Below are 17469 nucleotides of genomic sequence, written 5' to 3'. Positions count from 1 at the left end.
AGTCAGTCGCACGAAAAGAAGCTGTAGCTTCCAAATTGACACGAAGAGCGCGAACCACATCCAAACAGTGGAGCGCACGTTCCTTCCTATGAACCGGCTTCGGGCACAGGGAAGGTAAGACAATATCCTCATTCAGATGGAATGCTGACACAACCTTAGGCAGGAAGGCTGGCCTAGGACGGAGAACCGCCTTGTCCCTATGCAACACCAGCAACGGAGACTTGCAGGACAAGGCAGCCAATTCCGACACCCGCCGCACGGAAGTGATGGCCACCAAAAAGGCCACCTTCTGCAACAAGGACAAAAGCGGAATCTCCCGAAGAGGCTCAAAGGGAGATTCCTGCAACACGGAAAGCACGAGATTCAAGTCCCACGGCGCCAAAGGCGAGCGGACGGGGGGAGCAATGCGCATCACCCCCTGAACAAAGGTGCGAACCAAAGCGTAAGACGCCAGAGGCCGCTGGAAAAGCACCGCCAAAGCTGAGATTTGGCCCTTCACAGTACTCAAGGCCAGCCCCTGGGCCACCCCGCGCTGCAAAAAGGCAAGAATTCTGCCGACGGAGAATAAACGCGGGGACAGGGCCCCAGCCTCACACCAGGCAAAGTAGGCCCTCCAAGTACGATGGTAAATTCTCCGAGAGACCGCTTTACGCGCCCTGAGCATAGTGGAGATGACCGCATCGGACAACCCCCGGTCCTTCAGGACCCGGCTCTCAACAGCCACGCCGTCAAAGCCAGCGACTGTAAAGAAGGATGGAACACAGGTCCCTGGGACAGAAGATCGGGGCGCAGAGGCACCACCAGCTGAACCACGTCCGCGTACCACGCCCTCCGAGGCCAATCCGGGGCCACGAGGACGACTGTGACGCCCTCGACTGCGATCCGACGCAGCAGACGAGGCAACAGATACAGTGGAGGAAAGGCGTAAATTAGACTGTAATTAACCCAAGGAGCCACCAGGGCATCCACGTCCTCTGCGCAGGGATCCAGGGCCCGGGCCACAAACCTGTCGCCAAACCCGAGACGCCAGAAGATCCACCTCCGGCGTCCCCCAGCGACGACGGAGCTGCTGAAAAACCTCCGGGTGCAGAGACCACTCCACCGGATCCACCGAGTGTCGACTGAGGTAATCGGCCTGCCAATTGTCCACTCCCGAGATGTAGACCGCCGAGAGAGCCAGGAATCGATTTTCCGCCCAGGACAGAATCCCGAACACCTCTCGACCCGCGGCCACGCTTTTTGTGCCGCCCTGGTGGTTGATGTACGCCACTGCAGTGGCGTTGTCCGACTGGACCCGGACTGCCAGACCCTGGAGCCGGGCCGACCAATGAAGGAGAGAAAGGCGAATCGCCCGAAGTTCCAACACATTTATCGACAGACGGGACTCCTCCGGCGACCAACGACCCTGCACGGTCAAGGAGCCCAGGACCCCGCCCCAGCCCCAAAGGCTGGCGTCCGTGGTGACCACCGTCCAATGCACAGGAAGGAAAGACTTCCCCCGCACCAAGACAGGAGATTGAAGCCACCACCGCAGGGAATCTCCCTGTCCAAGGACAGGGGGGACTTTTCCCACTGCACCAGGATGCTCCTCTGCAGGGTCCTGGTATGATGTTGCGCAAAGGGCACCGCCTCGAAGGAGGCCACCATGAGACCCAGGACCTACATGCAAACCCGAATGGGCGACCACTGGCGAGTCCTCAGTAACCGGACCTTGGAACGGAGCTTCAGGAGCTTGTCCCGAGGAAGAAAGACCCGGGCCGCGACAGTCTCCAGAACCAAACCCAGATACTCCAGGCGTGGTGAAGGCACCAGGCAAGATTTTCGCAGGTTCAGAAGCCACCCGAACTCCTCCAAGGACCGCATCGTGACCCCTAGAGCCGTGGTTTGAATAAAACCCTTTGAACCTTTCCGAGGACGGAACTAGCACAATAACCCCCTGGAACAAAAGGTCCGCCACAGCGCAACGGAGATCCGCCAACCGCGAAGGAGAGGCGGGTGTTGGACGGGAAAAAACGGTTTCCCGGACGGGACAGAAACTCGATCTTGTAGCCCCAGGAAACCAGCTCCCGGACCCAAGAGTCGGAGACGTGGGCCAGCCAAAAATCCGCAAAGAGCCGAAGGCGCCCCCCCACCCTGGGACCCAGAGTCGGGGCCCGACCTTCATGCGGACTGGGGCTTGCCGGCGGGCTTAGCAGACTTGGGTTGCCACGGACACTTGGAGGATTGGGCCGCTTGTGAGCGGAGAAAGTAGGCCCAGGCTTCCGGTGCTGTTCCTTCTTGCACGCCTGGGGAAGGAAGGTACTCTTACCCCCCCTCAGATCCTTAATGATCTCATCCAAGGTGGAACCAAACAGACGGTCCCCAGTAAAGGGCAACTCCTGTAGAGCCTTCTTGGAAGCCTGATCCGCCGACCAGCACTTAAGCCAGAGCAAACGGCGAAGCGTCACCGCTGACACCGACACCTTGGACACCAAGGGCGCCGCATCCGTTTCTGTTGCCCTGTGTCCTTCAATGAACGGGAGAGAAATATTTATTATCACCAGTTTCTGAATGGGGAAGAGCCTCTGTAGTGAGTGCTTCTCCCCATTGAGAAATTAATGAATGAACAGGAAGTGATGTAAAGTGATGTACAGCCTGTTCATTTATAACTGGGGACACATAGTACTATGTGTCCCCAGTTATTTATAAACACTGGAGTGATCAGACAATCACTCCAGTGTTTGCTTTGCACAGAGGATCGTTAAATGTCACTGATATTTACCGATCCTCCGCTCGGCCACGCACAGAGCTGCTGTCATCCTGAAACTGAGAGCGGCTCCACTCTACTCACCGCTCGGCCATCCTGAAAGCTGCGGCTAGTGGTGAGGAGGAGAGAAGCTGCAGCCTGTAGCCGCCCTGAGAATGAGCTGTGTCGACCGCCTGGTGCCCTTGCTGCCACGGCGCCCTGTGCTGCCGCACAGCTCGAACACCCCAAGGGCTGGCCCTGCCTACCTCCTCTCAGTTTATACACTAATCTTCAGAGGTGTAAGAGAGATGGATAGAAACCGCTGTAGAGATGGATGCGAAACAAAAAAAACTCTATTTTCCACACTAGTTATGTTTCCACATGATGGTTTAGTTTCTCAAATCTGTCTACAGATTCCAAAATCAGAAATGGATCATGAAACAGCCATTAAGGCTTGATGTGCACTGCGTTCACAAATCACATTGTAATAGCCGTAAACATGCAAGATTGGACTTACATCATCTTCTACATTTCCTGATAGAGCTCTCATCTCTTCTCTTTCCTTTTCCATAAAGGGAATCAGGTATCCTACGGACTTTTTCATAACCCGAGCAGACTTTATTACCTAAAGTGAAAGGCAAAAGCAAAATTTTAACAATAAACTAATCCACTACCTACTGCTCACTAAAGATAGCATTATTATAGGCACATAACTTAAATACATTAGCCAACATTCAGCAACTAAAAAGGACAATGTACCACACAAAACTTTTCCTCTATATATTGAGTCATCAAGTTGCTGTATAGTCTTACTTTTGCCTGATGCTGTTGGCCTTATCTCCGGCAATCAGCAGCAACATATACAAACTAACCAAAGTGTGCTGGTTTAATGAAGTATGAAATCAATATTGATTTTTTAAAAACCTGCTTCTTCTAAAAATGCTTCTTCTAATTAGGAAACTCTGCAGTCATATAGCTGTTTGGCAAAACCCTCTCTGTTACAGTATTAGTTTTTATGTGTAAACTACTGCAGCATGTAAACTGACGCATTTTAGAGTCTACCGACTCTTTTGACATCATCCATTTATTAACACCCTCTCACAACAAGGAGCAGTCATTAACATGCCAGAATCTACTACCTTAGAAACCAGTGGAATCCGGAGCAGCAGCTCATACAAAAAAATATTGTGCTGCAGCAGTGATTGACTGGATTATGTGCAATAGCATCTATGGGACTGCAAAGCTTCCTTATTATGAGCGTAAAAGCTATTTTATCTTCATTGCTTCTAAGCGGTTTTTTTATCTATAGTTAATTGCTGCAAAATCACTACTCATTTTCCAAAGTAAAACAAAAAGCAAACAGACTGGCTAAAATATACGTGTTTCATATGGAGAGTAAATAGTTACATATTTATTCAAGCTGTATATATTATAAAATTTCAAAAGCATTCCTTCAGCAAGGCTTCTAGAAATCTTGTGTACCTGAGGTAAGAACATCTTTCCAGATCCAAACAATTCCCCTACCACCTTCATGCCATTCATTAGAGGACCTTCAATAATGTGGAGGGGTCTTGGATACTGTTGTTTATTTGACCTTGCTTCCTCTGTGTCCTCTATAACATGTTTGTCAATACCCTAATAGGGAACAAAATGTTGGGGGAAAAAAAAAAGTAATTTTTCCTGGATAACCCTAGAAGGCTATTATTGCAACTACTACTAGCTGCAGGCTCCTAAACAATACAGAATACATAAACGTAACTAATGTATTTAAGGGTAATATGAAAAGTGCAGCATCATATAGCAAGCAATTCGTCTTACTAGACATCAGTAAAAAATTAAAACTGGTCTGGTTACTAGCAGTTATGTTGCAAATAATTATTGTTTTTTGTACTACTACTTACCTTTTCATGTCAAGTGGTAATGAAAACCTTTGTGACCAAATTTGGAAGTTTTGGCATGCAAGTTACTCAGCAATAACTTTTTAACTGCTTTGCAGGCAAAAATAATTTTCACACTTTTTAGAACTTATGGGGCCTTCAGTTAGTAGTTTGTTGCAGTTTGTTTGTTTAAAGCTGAACGTTTTACTTACATTGGTTCAACTTGGCCCAATGTAGTGGTTGCAGCTACTAGAATGCATTACAGTAATCTTCCAGGTCCTGTATACGGATAGGCTCCATGTTCAGAGTCCAACAAGAGTCCGACTCGAACATCGTTAGTTTGTGTGTTCACCGAACACATGAACTATCAGGGCACAGTGCCTTGTGAAGCCCTAATTGACTAAAGCCTTGCATCTGGCCACAGGTGAGGTACAAGACTTTGTTCAATCACGGCACAGTGCACTGGAGAACCATGATTGGGCAAAGTATGATGACTTTCCCAATCATGGCTCACCTGTCAGGTGGCGTACAAATGTAAACAGTTGGGCATAGCTAGCTAGCTGTCACCGCTAGCTCCTGCCCAATAGTTTATATTTTGCCGGCATCTGTCAGAATGCCATTCTGCGGTGGGAGTTTGTCTGAGCGGACGGGGGTTGTTTTTCAAAAAATTATTTCTATTTATTTTTTCCCGTTTTATTTGTTTATTTAGTCGAGTCGTCGTCGTCCTGGACAATGCAGGACGTCCTGATTGACCCTGGATTACGTCAGAGGATCCATTTAAAAAAAAAATAAAAGACTTGTCAAAACATGGTTTTAGAGGACCCAGGAAACCAAGTGAACACAGGTTTAGAGGACCCAGGAAACCAGGTGAAGGACTTTTTTCCTCCTTAAAGAGATTTATCAAAAACACGGATATATGAAAGTCCATAACTACACCTTACCCATACAGGAATGTGTCCCCTTGCTCTATCCATGGTGAATTACAGAGACTTCCTATACCAATCACCATTTGATAGATAATATCCATCAGACATCGGGATACATACACAAGGAATTGCCCTACTTGATCTATTTTGTCCACACTCCAAATCATCGTTTGTTAAGGGGTTTAGCACTGATTATTATCAGGTGCTTCACTTGGGAGCATTCCCTTGTTTCTACAGGGATTAAGCTTGTTTGCAGTATGTGTGGGGCCCATAGTGTGTATGAATGAGTGTTTGAGTGTCACAAACAACGTTGTTTCTTTTATTGTGTCAGTAAGAAGCGGAAGTGTTGTTGCAAAGAAATCGATGTTTTGTAAAACATAATAAAGTCTATATTTTTATAAGATTTAATGGTCTCGGTCTGTTTTAAGCAACCACTTTCTGTGATCCTCACTTGGAACACTCCCCTACTTTTCTGTTTATCTAACCCTGGTTGCATGACCTGAGAGGACCAAACTTAGAGAGCATTTCAAGGGATTCGTATAGTATATCGGAGCTCCAGGGAAAATACAATTTTTTACTTGTCAAAACATGTCTTTTGGTTTTTTTTCAAACGTGTTTTTATTTCCAATTTATTTCAACCCTTTGGGGAATGGGTAGGGATACAAGTACCCCTTACTCATTCACAAGGGGGGGCCACATCTGGGTGCCCCTTTATTAAAGGGGTACCCTCATGTGAATAAGCCCCCCCCCTGCCCACACCCCCACAACCAACGCTCCAGGGCTTGGGGACAAGGTGCTTTTCCAGGAGCGACCCTGCAAAAGCACCCTCCCAGTGCCTCAAGAAACGTTTGGACGATTTCTTAAGGGACCGTAATATACAGGGGTACGGGTAATCCTAGAATGAGATCCTAATAGGTTGGACTTGATGGACTAATGTCTTTATTCAACCTCAAATACTATGTAACTATGTAACTATGTTTTCCCCCATTTTTGGGGGTGGGGTTCCTCAAAATTCCTATCAGACCTTAAGGGTCTGGTATGACTTTGAGAGGGGAACCCCACACACTTTTTTCTAAATTGTAACTTGGTGTCACTCCTAACTTTCCTTCCAGATCTAAAGGGTCTGGTATTGTTTGGGAAGGGGAATCGCACGCATTTTTTTCTTAAATTTTTTTTGCTGCAGCTGGTTTTATACATCGTGCAGATGTACCACTTTACAGGCAGTTTAAGGGGACCCCCCCCCCCAGGCACGATATTTAAAGGAATTTTTCATTTTTATTGTTTCACTTTAAGCAATGTTAAAATCACTGCTCCTTTAAAAACGGTCTTTTTAAAAAGTTTTTTTTTCCATTGATACATGTCCCCCATGGCAGTACCCGAATCCCCATACCCTTTTTATGACCAATAACTTGCATATAAGCCTTCAAAATGGGGACATTTGATTTTCAGAGTTCTGGTCCCACAGACTTGCATTGAGGTTGAAACTCGAGTTCGAACTTTTTTCATGTTCTAAAGTTTGGACTCGAACTGAACTCGGGTGTGTTCGGCCCATAACTACTCCTCTACAGCAGCTGTGCTGAGCAACTCATTCAGCACAGCAGACATTCAGTGAACGCCTAGTATTTGTTTGTTTTTTTGTTTTTAAGTAAAACATACATTAACAAAAACTGATATACAAAAGATGCCAGCAACCATTACAAATGCTTGAATCTCTGCTAAAACAATGGGTTACAAGAAATTCAGTGATTATCTGAATAATCCAAGCAGTAGCACAGGCCGATAGGAGAGAGGTGTTACATTGGTGTAATGTATCAACGATTTACATAATCTTTTCAGGGCATGAGAATATGATGTGTTGTGGAAGGAAATTACATAACTGTGAAAGTATTTGCAGGGCACAAAAAATAATATATGTAAGGTATTCAAATGGGTTATAGGTATAATGGATCAAAGGACATCTATATTTCCCAAAGAACCATCTAGTTTGGCTTCAAGATACCATTTAGAATGCTGAAATGGTGGTGATAATTCTGCCGTAATAAAAGATGTCCATGTGTTGAAATGTTTTTTTGGTGCGTGCCTGATTAAATTTGGTATCTAACTTGTCAACAGTAAGCGGAATAGGAGGGAATGAAAGGTAATAATCGTGGGGGAATTTGGCAGAATCCAGTTGCTCAAAATTGTATTTTTAGCTGTCAGTAGGCATAAGTGTTCCCAACGTGAGGGAGGGGAAGGCATACGATCAGGGGCTGGGCATAAAATAGGCAAAAGGCTAGAGACAGCGGTTTCGACGTACCAGAGCGGATATTTATAAAAGGAGATTATGTCGGACCAGAAGGTCTTGTTAGCCAGTCAGAGGAACTATTCTTGGTAGGTATGTTAAATGAGTGATGGGCCCTATGAACAACTTTGAAGTGAATTAAAGGATTCACATATTATAGCTTTCCTAACTTGCATCCACCCGCGTTCAATGACCGTGATTGTATCCTCTGTAGATAAATTAATTCCCGTATGCGCCGCATATAGGGACTGGTAAAACGTACAAAATCTTACACACCTCAGTGGTAACCAAGGAAACTGCACCATTGGTGCTCACCAGTTAAAGTATATGATCAGGAGTGGTTCTTTCCCAGACTAAATTTGCCAATAGTTTTCCGGATTTATTTCCAAATTTGAAAAATTCTACCTCTTTATGGGAGCGAATTTGGAGATCATATTGTGATTTCCAGTGATCACAGTTTTGTTTAGCCTGTGTCCATAATGACCTATTCTGGGGAGTAGGATTTTGCTTATGTATTAAGTAAGCTGATCTAGCCATCATGCAAGCCTCTACATACACTATACAGATGTTCCTCACTTACCGACTTACCTGTTTTGCGACCACTCGCACTTACGACGGACCGCCGATCGACCTCCGACCTTCCGCGTCAGCGTCAGTGCGACGGGTCGCCGGCGGAAGTGACATCCCCCGATCTTCACTGCAGGTCTCGGTAAGTATTTCCATTGCCGGATGTACAGTACACTGTTCGGTACTGTACATCGGCAACGCTATACAGTACTGTACTAATGCAGTATAGTACTGTATAGAGTTCCTCACTTAACGACCAATCCGTTTAACGACCTGGTCGTAGGAACGGAACTCGGTCGTTAAGTGAGGAATACCTGTATTGCCAAAAGTATTGGGACACCCCTCCAGATCATTGGATTCAGGTGTTCCGTGAAATTTCCTTGCTACTAAATATTCCACGGTCAACTGTTAGTGGTATTATAACAAAGTGGAAGCAACTGGGAACAACAGCAAGCAGGGTCAACGCATGCTGAAGCGCACAAGTCGCCAACAGTCTGCAGAGTTAATAGCTACATACCTCCAAACTTCGTGTGGCCTTCAGATTGGCACAACAACAGTGCATAGAGAGCTTCATGGAATGGGTTTCCATGGCCGAGCAGCTGCATCAGAGTTACATCACCAAGTGCAATGCAAAGCATCAGAGTGGTGTACAGCATGCCGCCACTGGACTCTAGAGAAGTGGAGACGTGTTCTCTGGAGTGACAAATCACACTTCGCTGTCTGTCAATCCGATGGACGTGTCTGGGTTTGGCGGTTGCCAGGAGAACGGTACTTGCCTGACTGCATTGTGCCAAGTGTAAAGTTTGGTGGAGGGGGGATTATGGTGTGGGGTTGTTTTTCATGGTTTGGGCTTGGCCCCTTAGTTCCAGTGAAGGGAACTCTTAAGGCATCAGCATACAAAGACATTTTGAACAATTTCATGCTCCCAACTTTGTGGGAACAGTTTGGGGATGGCCCCTTCCTGTTCCAACATGACTGCGCATCAGTGCACAAGCAAGGTCCATAAAGACATGGATGAGCGAGTTTGGGGTGGAAGAACTTGACTGGCCTGCACAGAGTCCTGACCTCAACCCGACAGAACACCTTTGGGATGAATTAGAGCAGAGACTGCGAGCCAGGCCTTCTTGTCCAACATCAGTACCTGACATCAATAATGCGTTTCTGGAAGAATGGTCAAACATTCCCATAGACACACTCCTAAACCTTGTGGACAGCCTTCCCAGAAGAGTTGAAGCTGTTATAGCTGCTAAGGGTGGGCCAACTCAATATTGAATCCTACGGACTGAGATGCCAATAAAGTTCATGTGCGTGTAAAGGCAGGTGTCCCAATACTTTTAGCAATATAGTGGGTGTGTGTGTGTGTGTGTGTGTGTGTGTATACAGTTGTGTGAAAAAGTGTTGGCCCCCTTCCTGATTTTTCATTGTTTTGCACGTTTAATGTTTCAGATCATCAAACAAATGTCAATATTAGATAACACAAGTAAACACAATTTAAACAGTTTACTTGTGTTATTATTAACTCTGGTTTATCACACCAGAGTTCAATTTCTCTAGCCACACCCAGGCCTGATTACTGCCACACTGTTCGCAATCAAGAAATCACTTAAATAAAAGGTGCCCATACACCTTACGATTATCGGACGAAACTTTTCGTCCGATGATTGAATAGCCGTACGATTTTTGTATGGCAGCCCCATCCTGCCCCGATGATCGCAAGATTAATTTAGCCGTAATTAACGAAAAGCACCTGGACGAAATGCGGTAATTGATTTTGGTAATTGAAGTTTTCAAACGTGCTTGACCGTCAAAAGTCATACGATTGTACAGTAATGTCAGTCGGACACTGCAATGCACACATACGATTATCGGACGAAAAGTCGATCGCATACGAAAAACGTCCGATAATCGTAAGGTGTATGGACACTTTAAGACTTGACTGACAAAGTGAAGTAGACCAAAAGATCCTCAAAAGCTACACATCATGCCGAGATCCAAAGAAATCCAGGAACAAATGAGAAAGAAAGTAATTGAGATCTATCAGTCTGGAAAAAGTTATAAAGCCATTTCTAAAGCTTTGGGACTCCAGCGAACCACAGTGAGAGCCATTATCCACAAATGGCAAAAACATGGAACAGTGGTGAACCTTCCCAGGAGTGGGCGGCCAACCAAAATTACCCCAAGAGCGCAGCGACGACTCATCCAAAAGGTCACAAAAGACCCCACAACAACATCCAAAGAACTGCAGGCCTCACTTGCCTCAGTTCAGGTCAGTGTTCATGACTCCACCATAAGAAAGAGACTGGGCAAAAATGGCCTGCATGGCAGAGTTCCAATAAGAAAACCGCTGCTGAGAAAAAAGAACATAAAAACTCGTCTCCGTTATGCCAGATAACATCTTGATGATCCCCAAGACTTTTGGGAAAATACCCTGTGGACTGACGAGCCAAAAGTTGAACTTTTTGGAAGGTGTGCGTCACATTACATCTGGCAAAAGAGTAACACCGCATTTCAGAAAGAGAACATCATACCAACAGTAAAATATGGTGGTGGTAGTGTGATGGTCTGGGGCTGTTTTGCTGCTTCAGGACCTGGACAACTTGCAGTGATAAATGGAACCATGAATTCTGCTGTCTACCAAAAAATCCTGAAGGATAATGTGCGGCCATCTGTTCGTGACCTCAAGCTGAAGCGAACTTGGGTTCTGCAGCAGGACAATGATGAATGAATCATTCATGATGATGAATGGTGAAACACACCAGCAAGTCCACCTCTGAATGGCTGAAGAAAAACAAAATGATGTAATGAGCATCCGCCCGAAGATCGCCGCTGCGTTCCAGTGTGGAACGCACTCGGCAACGGCGCAGTGATGTGTGTGTTGGGCGCCGCTGCGTTCCACGCTGGAACACGGAAGTGCCAAGAGGAACGTGCGGCTCTGCCCACCCGCACTTCCTCTTGTCTTAAAAGCCGGCTTGGGGGACATGCACGGCATTCCGTTATTGCGGTAACGCCTGCAACCCCCAACCGAATCTGCTCCCTGAATCCTTACCAGCCTGGAGGATCCAAGCCAGCCTTTTTGCCTGAACCCCTGCGACTCACTGGATCCGGACTCCTACTGAGGCAGCCTTGCCATTGAGCAGCCAGTACCTTCCAGGGACCGATAAGTACCTTTCTTCATATATTGTCATTTTGCTTATGCTGGATTTGACTACATTGCAATACTTATTACTTGAATCATACTATAATTTTGCCTATGCTGGATTTGATTACATTGCAGTACTTACTACTTAAATGAGACCTTTGCCTATGCTAGATTTGATTACATTGCGAGACCTATTACTTGAATGAGACTACCATTTTGCCTAATGCTGGATCTGATTACATTGATGCACTCAATATAAGAATAAGACTTTCTGTTAACCGTATGCTTGAACTGAACTCCTCGGTGCATTTATATTAAGGGTGAAACCATTCCGTTAACTTAGACCATATGTGGTGATCGCACCCAAATTAACCCTATGGAGCAGTGACGGGTAGGAAGCAATACCTTCCCTGCACACCCGTAACAGATTCCAACCCTAATTTGGCAGATGATGTCAAGAACTCCTAACTCTCCTTCCTGAGAGTGACGCCTGGAGTTCAGTACTGATTGCCATAATTAGAGATAAAACACAGTCACTCAGCCCTCCGCAGTTGTGGTTCATAAAACGCAGGCAGTAGGACGTGACAAATGAAGACTTTGGAGTGGCCTAGTCAAAGTCCTGACCTGAATCCTATTGAGATGCTGTGGCATGACCTTAAAAATGTGGTTCATGCTCAAAAATCTTCCAATGTGGCTGCATTACAACAATTCGGCAAAGATGAGTGGACCAAAATTCCTGCACAGCGCTGTAACAGACTCATTGCAAGTTATCGCAAACGCTTGATTGCAGTTCTTGATGCTAAGGGTGGCCCAACCAGTTATTAGGTTTAGGGGGCAAACACTTTTTCACACAGGGCCATGTGGGGTTGGATTTTGTTTTTCCTTAATAATAAAAACTTTCCTTTAAAAACTTAATGTTATGTTTACTTGTGTTATCTTTGACTAATATTTTCAAATTTGTTTGATGATCTGAAACATTAAAGTGGGACAAACATGCAAAACAATGAAAAATCAGGAAGGGGGCCAACACTTTTTCACACAACTGTGTGTGTGTGTGTAGATATATATATATATCTGCACACACACTGAGTGGCCAGATTATTATGACCATCACATCAGTACTTCGTTGAGCCACGAGATGACTTCGTTGGGCCGCCTCGTGACTCCACGAGATGTTGAAAGGTGATGCGAGGAATCTGACACTGCACTGTTGCCCTTCTGTTGTCTTGTACCAGTCTTGCCACTCTCCGTTCTGCCCTAACGTTGACTAGTCGCTGACGGCCACAATTCACACGTTCAGACCCAGATTTTAAACACTTTAACAACAGCTGCTCTTGAACATTTAACACATTCTGCTGTTTGCTTCGCTCCATGGCGCGAGCGCCAACAATCATCCCACGCTCAAAGGCTGTTAAATCGCGTTGTTTACCCATATCGTCAGAAAAAAAATCACTTCTACTGTCCTGATAAACAACTTGCTTCCCTATTTACAATGGTCTGGCCCTCTAGCAACTTCATGGCGAAATTATAGCTAATTATAGCTAATTGCCTACAAACGCCAGGTGGTCATAATAATCTGGCCACTCAGTGTATATATATAACCTGCATTGGGCCAAGCTGGATCAAAATATATATAAATATTTATAGTTGGAGCTTTAATGTGTAACTTATTTTGTATAATAATATTGCAAATGTTTTTACTAAATTATTTTCTCCCACTTATCTCAAATAAAGGGACCCCAAAAATGTGTAAGTTTTGATACATACATCTCCGCTGTATGAATAGTAAATGTGTATATTTTAATTTACTGGATATTAGTAAGTACAATGGTTATAATTCACCGCCCAGTCTGGGACAATATGAATGTGCAGCAGGGCCATTGCGAACATGTTGAATAAACATTTTAAAAAAAAAGGACTGTGTCAGTTAATAAAACACTGTGTATGTGTTAATACATATTTCTAGGTAAAAAATAGTGCAGAAATCAACAAAAAAGAAGGTATCCATAATTGTAAAACGTTGGCACATTAAATCTGTAAAAGGCTATCAGTTTACAGTTAAACTTAAAAAATGGCCCTATTCTTCTACCTCTGGCATGCATAGGGATGTGTAATTGAAGTTTATGTATGTATGTGCGTATAGATATGTAGGTGTTGTATATTTTTTCCTACTACTATCCCAATGGGGCTAATTACATCACTGTGATAGTAGTAAGAAGTGTTTTATGGAGACCTCAGGGGTCTATTAAACCCTGATGTCTCCCCTGCCATTTATACCAACAAACAGATCAAGTACAGAAAGTGACTGTCTGCTGGTATACCTGGCATCTGTGCTGAGATTTTGACTGTCGTAAACCCGGAATTGCATGGAGCTGAACACAGGGGATCGGAAACTATTTTCTCTATCACCTCTCCCTTTTGATCATGCCTCCAGAAGACTCGGGCTTAAAGAGGAGCCAGGAGACTGGGGGTGCCGCATGCCAGTCTGTCAGTTCACATGTATAAGTGATCAGGTTGCTATACATTTATTTGTTCAGTGGGTGGCCTTGTCGACACCCTTCCATCTGGCATCCTTCCATCAGAAAATTGAAGCAGGTTCAACATTTTGGGGGGGTATAGTGGACGGCAGCCAATCAGCTGTCATAATACAACAGCTCAGCGGGAGAATCATCCATCCACGCTGCTTTGCTCATCCCACAGGTTGAAGGAAAAAGATGTCATCGTTTATGGCCAGCCTAAGGGCCTGCTCACACCAGAAGCATAGGTGCTGCACTGGCTGCTTTTTCTAGCGCAGTCCCAATGCCTTCACGTGTTACGGTGGAGTGTACTAAAGAAAAAGAGGAAAAAAAAAACTACTGTTGCAGCGTGGTCCGAAACAATGTAGCCACAATCCACCATGCAGTGCCGATAGAAGATCATGAAATGTCACTTGTGACATTTCAATAAAGTTATAACAAAAAAAAGGGAAGTAGTGCGATCTGGTGCATCAGTGCAGCTGTGCAGTTAGAGCAGCTTTCTGGCGTGAACAAGACCTATATGTTATAAAAGCTGGGCTACAGAACACTAAAAGAAAGTGTAAGCACTCCACATCACACACAGAGCTGAGTAATTAGTAGGGATGCACTAAAGTTTCACCTGAAAATGTTACTATGGGTAAAATGCTGATAATAAAAAAAACTAAAACAGATGAAAATATGGTGCATCCCCAGCTTCTCTCCTTCCTACTGGGGGCCAGCTGCAAGCTTCATTCTGTGTCCCCTCTAATCCTCCTGAGTCAGCAGAGGCAGTGGGGATTGGAGTGGACAAAGAGCCAATCTAGCTGTCGATGCCCAGCAGGGAAGGGAGAAGCTGTTAAAACTGACAGCATCAGTGGGGAGGAGGAGAGCGGAAGGAGGAGAAAAGGGGGAGGGGAGGGGCAGAACGGTTCAGGATGGAGAGGGGGATGGATCAGCAAATATGTGAAATATTTGCTGATCCTTCCATGTACTGCTCAATCATCAGTGTGATCAGCTCGGACTACACCGAAGTTTGTAAAGGACATAGTATTTAGTTACTGTGTCCCTAATTAAGAATGAATAGGAAGTGCAATACATCACTTCCTGTTCATTCATGGGTGTGGACAGGAGCAGCTCAGTATAGAGGCTTCCTGTTAATTCATAACAGGCGCTGCAGAAAAAGATGTTTAGGACTCTGTGCCCTCAATCTATTTTTCTATTACAAAAGGGAAATTTTCAGGGGTCTGTTTAGACCCCTGATATTTCCCCAAAGCCCTAACAGTAAAGTATATATTAAAACAAATAATTAAAAATTATTTTAAAAAGGTTGGACAAAAGAAATTTTCAGTTTCGGCCTGACAAATTTAGAAATTTCACTTTTGGTCAAAAAATTTCATTTCGTGCCTCCTTTGTAATTGGATAACATGCAGGAGCCTATAGCAATCACTCAGAATTTATTTTTCAATTGTTTGATTTTCATAAGTCCATTAGTTAGACAAACCAGATAGATCTTACCTTGACAAGGGCATACTCCAGCCTTTCCTCAACAGTGAAATGTCTCCATTCATCACTCTGGATGACCTTTTTACCCCCTTTTCCAATTGTCTAGGAAAATAAATTAAGACAGGTTATCAAAGTGAAAAACATTATTTTGTCTACTCACTCTCTTTTCTCCATAAATTAATTGAGGGACATAGTAGACTACTTGGTATATGTACTGCTACAAGGAGGTTGGACAGAAGGAAGCAAAAGGGCTTGACCATTTCTTTTATCAGCCAGCCTCAGGAGTAGCTAGCAGTCAAAGGTAATGTTAAAAAAAACAGGTCTAAGGACCACATTGTCTTTATGCAGTTTCTAAAATAATTTGCTATGGGAAAGAGCCAACAATTCAAAAACTCTTCTTACCAAGGTGATGGCAACCAGAAAGGCCAGCTTCTTCAAAAAGAGATAAGCCAGAAGTCCTCAAAACAATATCAAAAGTGAGGAAATCTGGCCTTTGAGGGGTACTCAGGGCAAGGCACTGGTAAAAACTAGGTTAAGGAAGTTGAGAGCCTGAGCAATACAACATTAAAGAAAGACCTTCCAAATACTGGGATAAAGGCAGCAGGAAGGCAGCTCAATTATGTTGGAAATAGGTTTGCCACATTTTTTCCGAACCTAGGTCTCAATAGTCATGCTGTCAAATTTAACAAAACGTGAACCTGGTTCCCTAACATTAACTGATAACTGGACACTAAGACAGGTGATCTTTGTTTCTGATCGGTCAGAGACCAGGGGGTCTACAATCAAAGAGATTCATGTAGAGTATCAAGGTCCTTCTTGGCCAGTCTGAAACAACCAGGAGAGGAGATAGCCGCCTCCATTTGATCCTTCTGCAAAGATGAGGGATAATCCTGAGTGGAAAAAAATCACACATCAAAAAGTACAGGTCCTGTGGGGAAAACTAAAGAGTTGGCTGCATCTGTTAAGGGATTCCTAGACTAGTTCCTTTTAAACAGCATATGAGGAAGTACATTTGAAGCAGCAGCCATTCCCCTAGTCCAATTATTGACAGCTTAGAAAGACAGTTGTCACCTAACTATCCACTCTCTGGATGTAGACTGCAGATAGAGTTGATATATGATATTTTATCCAGAGCCGGATGTGAGCCACTTCTCTTCTTGCCATACGGATCCCCAATAATTTATGTAGGCTATCAAGGTGGCCTTGTTGTACTTAACTCTTAATGGATGCTTCTGAAGTTGAAAGGAACAGCACAAAGGAGCTATGTGGATTACCCGAAGCTCTAGAATGTTGACCGAGAGACTGCCTTCCTACTATCCAGCTGGAAAAGGAATTTTCAATAGACTGAAATGACCCTGTGAGACAGTTACTGACAAGAGTAATCGCAGCAGCTCCAGCTTTGTCTGAACTGACAAAAATATTCTACTTTTAAGGCCTCATTCACACTGCCGCGCATAGTACCATATGCAGCATTTGCAAATAAATGGCTCCATACACATAATTGTGTATGGAGCCGTATATTTTCGTAGCGTAAAAATGTACAAAAACAGAATGGAACCGAGATGCGTCCGGGCAGCGTATTTACGCGCATATACGTGTGTTTGCGCACATATACACACGTACGCACATACAGTTCATTAACATTTCTATTATGAATGATGCATTGTGGGATTGCAAATAGTGCACGCATATACGCACATACGCTCGCATGTACACATATATACGCATATACAATTTTGCGCTTGTGTTGTGTGTGAATGAGGCCTTAAGGGAATACAGCAATTTGTCCAGGTTTGCCAAGATGTCCCTCCAAAGCAGTGGCTCTCAACCTTTCTAGGGGCGGGACCCCTTGGTAACATTTGCCAAGTTGTGGTGACCCCCAACAGTAAAATTTAGGGATGACGTGGCTTCTGCAGCGACATCTGGCGGCGTGGCGGGAGAACTGCCACTGCCGTG

General features: G+C 44.6%; 1 protein-coding gene across 1 annotated transcript in view; it reads right to left on the bottom strand.

Moving 5' to 3' along the window:
* MTR (5-methyltetrahydrofolate-homocysteine methyltransferase) overlaps window positions 1–17469 on the bottom strand; it is a 462707-nt gene that overhangs the window by 131754 nt on the left and 313484 nt on the right. Inside the window, exons 19-21 of the mRNA XM_018563293.1 lie at window positions 15526–15615; window positions 4208–4360; window positions 3243–3350 (exon numbers count right to left, since the gene is read on the bottom strand). Coding sequence (XP_018418795.1) covers window positions 3243–3350; window positions 4208–4360; window positions 15526–15615 — 351 coding nt within the window. The remainder of the gene's footprint in view (window positions 1–3242; window positions 3351–4207; window positions 4361–15525; window positions 15616–17469) is intronic.

Source organism: Nanorana parkeri, unplaced genomic scaffold (assembly GCF_000935625.1).
Source record: "Nanorana parkeri isolate BGI_ZX_2015 unplaced genomic scaffold, ASM93562v1 scaffold650, whole genome shotgun sequence".
In the NCBI taxonomy this organism is placed as follows: Eukaryota; Metazoa; Chordata; class Amphibia; order Anura; family Dicroglossidae; genus Nanorana; species Nanorana parkeri.
This window is presented reverse-complemented; position numbering and strand designations above follow the sequence as displayed.